Source organism: Kryptolebias marmoratus, linkage group LG17, assembly GCF_001649575.2.
Source record: "Kryptolebias marmoratus isolate JLee-2015 linkage group LG17, ASM164957v2, whole genome shotgun sequence".
NCBI classification, from domain to species: domain Eukaryota; kingdom Metazoa; phylum Chordata; class Actinopteri; order Cyprinodontiformes; family Rivulidae; genus Kryptolebias; species Kryptolebias marmoratus.
In genome coordinates, this window is record NC_051446.1 from 4,123,914 (window position 1) to 4,130,792 (window position 6,879).

At 39.7% G+C, this 6,879-nt stretch overlaps 1 protein-coding gene across 1 annotated transcript in view; it reads right to left on the reverse strand.

The window, feature by feature from the left end:
• Positions 1-3,893: 3,893 nt before the first annotated feature.
• The window catches only part of nus1 (NUS1 dehydrodolichyl diphosphate synthase subunit), a 9,156-nt gene continuing 6,170 nt past the window's right edge, over positions 3,894-6,879 (reverse strand). The window contains exons 3-5 of the mRNA XM_017404551.3: positions 5,865-6,017; positions 5,473-5,572; positions 3,894-4,910 (exon numbers count right to left, since the gene is read on the reverse strand). Coding sequence (XP_017260040.1) covers positions 4,820-4,910; positions 5,473-5,572; positions 5,865-6,017 — 344 coding nt within the window. The 3' untranslated portion in view covers positions 3,894-4,819. The remainder of the gene's footprint in view (positions 4,911-5,472; positions 5,573-5,864; positions 6,018-6,879) is intronic.

Genomic DNA, 6,879 nt, shown 5'->3' on the forward strand with positions numbered 1-6,879 from the left:
ATAACTTGCTGATCCTCACGGAATTCTTCATCCACTCCTGTAAATGGGGAAATAGAAAACCTAACTTTTCAGCCTTTAAAAACCTTTTAATGGATAACCACTTCAGAACTTTAAAACTGACGAAAAACAAACATGGAATACAGCTCTCGGACGCCTATAATGAAGTGAATTTATTTGAAAACTAGTGCCCCTTTGTTTTGTTTTTTTGTTTTTTTCTGATTGTTTTTGTCATTCTGCTTTTGTTTGATGTCTGTCTTATTTCATTTATTTATATTTTATTTAACTTTTGTTTTTTTTATCATTAATGTTATCTTGTAATTTTATGTGTGCCTTAAGCCTATAAGATGTATCTTCTTCATGTATGTACATGCCATGTGACTTTGTACAATGTTCAAATGTTTAATTAAAAAAAAAGTTCTTTTTTAAACAACTTTATTAACGTCACAGAATGTTTTTTTCTAACTTTATTTAACATATTACAATACAAAACTAAAGGTATCAACCTCTACAATGAAAAGTTGCATTACAAAGAGCGATTTATGGCACATAGACAAAACATTAAACATATATATGTATATACACATATTTAAAAAAATAAGCCAAGGGCCAGCATTATGAAAAGCATTTTATTTATATATATATATATATATATATATATATATATATATATATATATATATATATACAGTGGCGCAAAAAGTGGGTATGCACTGTATGCAACGCATAGGGAACGGTACTGATTAGGCGCCCCTCCGCTCCTTCACCTCACCTCCTGACGCTCCCCCCTCCCACACAGGTTGCTTGGGCACGCGCCCCTTCGAGAACGTCGTTTCTTTTTTCTTTCAAATTTGAGTAGTCGTGGACTACGATTGTTAGTGCACTTCACAACAGGGAGCTAAAAATGGGGCGGCAGAAAAAACGCTCTCTGGGGCACAAAACAGAAAACGGAAGAGGGAGAGGGATAAAGATGTTGGAGGGATGAAGAAAAGGTTTTCAAAGTGGTTGAAAGACAGTAATGTCAGTGTGTCAACAGGAGGGCTGTAAATATTCAGGTTAGCTTAAGCTAGCCTAAAATGACAGGTGGCTAGGGTTGCCACCCGACCCGTAAATACGGAACCGTGTTGCGGGAATGTTGCATCCCGTATTGAACCGATACGGGACGCGATTTGTTCCGTATTTCTATAATTGTCCGATAGACATGCCTATCACACACATATCCTCAGTAAGTGTAACAATAATGTCCAAAATAAAACACAGGAAATATTAAGGCCAGGCTAGCTAAATTGTGGCGGGAGCGCCCGGCTCCGGTCCAACTGTTGTCACAGTTGCCTAGCGACGGACACAGCCGAGATGAGCTGCTGTCAACCCGCATCTTTTTAAAATGTCCACCCGATACCTCACCATGTCATTAGAAGCAAAAACTCTTGCAAAAGTACAGACGTGAGTGGGAAGACGCACATCCCAGGATGAACAGCGTCAGTGACGATGAATACAGGCAATAAAAACACTGTTGCACGGTGTGCTGTATGATATCAGACAGAACGGATCAGTAGAGAAACATTGCAGAAGAACCAGACATCAGTGTCTCTTTATCCCTCAATCAGCTCCTGGGACCCATATGATCCAGAACATTTTGCTGTGATCAATTAAGTTTCTTTTTGTGCTTTTAGTAGACTGTTATGGTTTGATTATTGGATTAGGATGTTGAGTTTAGATCAGTGTTTCTCAACCTTTTTTGGGCCAGCGCCCCCCTATCCATTATCCAGGCCTATTACCGCCCCCCACCCTCTCACCCCCTCACCTTTTTTTTTTGCCTGTTTACGTGAATACATTTTTTTTATTCATGGACTTGTATAATACCCGATTTTGGGTATGGCCCATCAGAACATCTCTGTGGGTCATTCTCCACCATGTACTGCTTCAATGAGTCAATGAGTCCCCCTCTTCCTGTGGTGAAGGCCATTCAATGGATCTTCTGAGAGAAGTCTTGCCCCAACCCTCTCCTCTGTACCTCTCTGTTCCTCCTCCTCCTCATCATCTTCATCTCTCTTGTCCACATTCACCTCTTTGGTGATTGACTTGCCATGTCTGCCTGCACTAATTTTCCCAAAAGGTCATACCGATGGAATCAGTATGCCAAATGATTCCATCAGTATGACATGACATGGCTCCTTGGCCAGTCAATGTCCTCCAGTCTGCTGATGTGAAGTCATCGACTCGGTGCGGCTCATCTGGAACGAGCTGGAAGCAGGAAGGATCACCCAATAGAAAGCCTCTGTTATTGATTCTCTGGTATGTTTTCAGATACGAGTTTTGGAAATAATGACAATTTTACAATCAACATTGACAAATCTATAACATTTCCAGGAGATCAGTGACATTTAAAATAGGCCTGACCTGCAGATGTTTTACAAAGAAGAATGGGCAAAAGTTTTAGTCTCTGAATGTGCCAAGCTGGTAGAGACAAACCCCAAAAGACTTGCAGCTGGAACTGCAGGTGGATCTACAAAGTATTGCCTCAGGGGCTAAATACAAATACACGCCAGACTTTTCAAAGGTTTATTTGTAAAACATTTTGAAAAATCACAGATCACTCATTTCACAATTACGCTGCTTTTTGTGTTGGTCTGTCATATAAAATCCCAATAAAATACTTTGAAAGATAGGGGTTTCTAAACAGCTTAGTCTTTAAATAAATCTTTTTGTAGAGCCTCGGGGAACTAAAATGTATGATCAAGATATGAACAACTTTGTTTAAACCAGGACTATTTACCTTCAGCTACAAGTGGGCCTTATTTAAAAACTACAAATAGTGTGAGGGCCGCAGACAATAATTGTCGCCTGCTGCTGAAAAGTGAAGGCAGACAGTCTGCGTGTGACTACGTATATCTCATAAACCAGCAAACAGATTTTTATGAAACTTTCAGAAAGTGACTTTTCTGAACGTGACATCACACGATATTGCAATAGTTTAGGCTTTTATTTTCAAGGTTTGACCAAAATGGCCACAACTGTTATTTCTCAACACATCGTTTAACACTGGTTGCTGCTGGCAAAGGGAAGACAAAATAATAATTTTTATGGTAAATGGTAAATGGCTTGCACTTATATAGCGCTTTATCTAGTCCAAGGACCCCAAAGCGCTTTACACTACAATCATTCACCCATTCATCCACACATTTACACACTGATGGTGGTAAGCTACATTGTAGCCACAGCTGCCCTGGGGCAGGCTGACAGAAGTGAGGCTGCCATCACACCGGCGCCACCGAGCCCTCTGACCACCACCATTTTTAGTCCATTTGCTTTTAAACGGTCACATTTCTAAATCTACTTTCCATCTTTTTGGCTTTGAGAAATATCCCAATGCTTGTATTGGTTTTAGCGAATGCTACTTTACCTGTTGCCTTCCGTTCGTACTGCAGCCTTTCTGCCTTTTGCACAAGTCAGATGGATCGGCTCATCGCAAAGACTTCAATTAGCCTAACATGGCGCTCAGTATAATAATATATATAAGTATATATAATATAAGTATAAAAGTGGCTCTAATATGTATATTTTTAGCATTATATTCAGACAAATCAGTCTAGGATTGTGGCAAATTTGTGGGGGGCAAAGAAACTTTAAAGAGTGGCATCTGGCCCACGGGCTGCTTGTTGGCCGGGTTTAAACAGTTGGGCTGAGACCAAGGAGGACAAAATGTGTTAATTCTTCAATAAACTTTGTTAAAATGAAGTAATCCTGAACTGCATCATTACAACTTTTTTTTTTTACTTTTATAAACAGGATTGTTATGTTACTGATTCAAACTGTTATTCTTTCAGATTTTTATTTAAGAAGAATCATATTCACGTTGAAATACACTGACACAGAAAATAATTCCTATAGTCATCAATGTTTCCTCCTTGTGAAGTTTTTGCTTCCAGTGTTAATTTTTTTTTTTTAACCTTTATGATCAAACTTCAGTGAATCAGAGGATCTGCTCATTGATCAACTGATCAGCAGACAAAAAGAAAAGTATCTGACTGGAATCTTATTTCACCTTCAAATACCTTTTCAAGAAAGCAACAATAGGCCATTTTCTGAAAAAAAAAACTGTGTGTGTGTGTGTGTGTGTGTGTGTATATATTTATATTCCTTCTCATTGGTATAGTCAGGTTCCTTTTGGACACCTTTAAGGACATTAGTGAAATATTAGTTTAGGTAATATTTGGGGAGAAACACCAGCCCAATCAGTGACCCAGGTTTAGTCAGGAAAACAACAATTGTTACCTGTTTAATTTCACATTATTTTGACCTTGTAAAAAGTAGAAAGGTTCTCTTGGTTTTGGTAAGATAATCTGTTTTCCTGTTTCCTTTATTTCACACTTTGATGAGTCAGAGAACTGGTGGAAGCCTCTGACTAAATCAACAATAAAAGACAGCAGATGTAATGCAGAAGAGAAACAGTCACAAATATTTAAATGTGTCATACATTTCTCATATTTACACATTCATCATCCGTCTGTAGCTCAGCTTCCCCTAACATGGCTCTGAAGTTCACCTCATGAGAATTGACAGTTCTTTTTCCTTTCAGTTCTGCTGAAGGCTGGTGATGAATGAAACAGGAGACTGAAGGTTAGAGACGAGTGAGCAGAGGCCTCTCCTGTCAATGTGCCTCTTTGTTGTAGAAGGTTTGGATTCAAACGTCCTGAAGCTGGATTTTATTCTAAGAGCTGGTTGGTAGGAAGCGGGCTGGTCTTTCAGTTGGGGAGACGATGGTAAGAACCATCATGAAGCATGAGTCTCCTGGGACAGTTTAAACCTGCTGAGCTGCACATCACTGTCCAAGGCGCTGCTGACAGGCACCATAACGCTGCAGGGCCCGCAACAAGTCCTCATAGGAGATGTTCCTGTGGGACGGCAGGGAGCTGGAGACACGTAGGAAAGAACACTCAGTAGAACCAAGGCATTAAACAAGACAGAGCAATGGTGGTCCAATGTTTAAGTAAGCTGCACTTCCAAAGCATGGTTTATTACCCACCAACAAGAGAAAAAACTAACCAAAAAAACCCCCAAAACAAAACAGTTTCTGGTGCCTGACTTTGTTTGTTTATCTATTAGCACAATATCTCATGAACTACTGGGCAGATTTTAATAGGAATGAATACCTTTTGAGGTCAGCCTAATTCATGAAACCGCCAAATTTTAATCAAATCAGAAATATAAAAACATGCATGCTGCTAATTGTTTTTTGGAAAGAAAATCAGAACTGACTAAGAGTGAAATTTGCAAGTCAGAGTTTTAAAAGGATATTAAATTGCAGTGCACCATTAATTTGTAATCTTATCTGAGCATTTCAAAAGAAAGGTTTCTGTAATAAAACGTTATAATCCTCTAAACTACTGCTTCATTGTGTAAACCCTAGAATTTATGTTGACCATCTGCAGATTTGGCCACATTTATATAGCTGAGAGAAAGACAAAAGCTTACATAAACTCTGTGAGTCTGATGTGCCAGGGCAGGAAACCCAGTGTGCTGTTAACAGGACCAAACTTCACCACCAGTTCTGGGTCTGGAATGTTCTTCGACTCTGAAATAAACATGGAAACAAACAATGCATTATCTTTATTTTATTCAAAAAAAAATATATGACTGATGCTGCGCCTTAAGCAGGGGGTATGAATAACATCATCAGCTCTTAGCAAGTCCTAAAGCTGGGTCCCAGATGAACAACACATGGTTATCTGAAACCGAAGGAAGGGATTCACAACTAAGTTTGAACACAGGGGCCAGGGTCTGTCCTGGACTGGTGGTGTTTGTCCACCTGAGCCTGGATGATCAGAGGAATATGGAGTAGACGAGATTGGTTGAATAGGTGTTACCTCTGAGAAGTACATCCAACATGGAGACACTGATGTCTTTGGAGCTCCTCTCCTTGTTCTCCACAGAGTGACAAAGCTTTTTGGCTGCCTGGACGATGGTGTGCTTTCCATCTTCAGGAGACAACACCTTCACCGTGGACCTGCACGACACAACTAACAAACACATGCACACAGTCACTTCTTACGAACCAAGTCAGAGATTTTAATGAGCATGTGGTGCAACAGGTTAGTTAGAACTTCCTGTCATCGATCTGTCTGTCCAAAGACAGAAAGGGACTAACACTGTGTCGAGGATTTTAGGAATTAGAGAAAACTGACTGATGTTGCTGTAGTTCCACCACACCAGGGACAGGAGATAAGATTTCATGTTGCAGTGTTCAACATCAGTACATCTCTTCTAACTAAACACACAAACTGAAGCTCCCAGTTGTCATACTCAGTCAAAGTACAATACTTTCAGATCATATTATCCTGTAAATTAAGAGCTGTGACTGTTAATTTAGACATCATGTGGCTTAAAAAAAAGCAAAACAGTATGTTTTTTTTTAATATCCTTTGTTAGCACAAGCTTTAATTTAATAATTTGGCTAACAAATTAGACTCAGTTACAAAGTTACTTACTTATAAACACTCCTTTTTATCAGCTGCAGCAGTAATCTCCTTCCATGAGTTTTGAACCTTTTGATTATCTTTGTGATCTCTCACAGAGGGATCATAGAAATGCTGATACAGGCCAACCAGCTCCACTAGAGCACCAAAGTCGTCCATTTTGAATGGAGTGTTGCGCGTGGTCCGCGCCAAGTTACAGAAATTGTGAGGTGCAGACCACGCGACGCGTGCATACATTAAAGATCTGTTATCGCTGTATCAACCGTCTAGACCCCTCAGATCTTCTGCTTCTGGACTGCTCTGCATCCCCAGAACCAGAACCAAACGAGGAGAAGCAGCTTTCAGTTTCTATGCACCACAAATTTGGAACAAACTTCCAGAAAACTGTAAAACAGCTGAAACACTG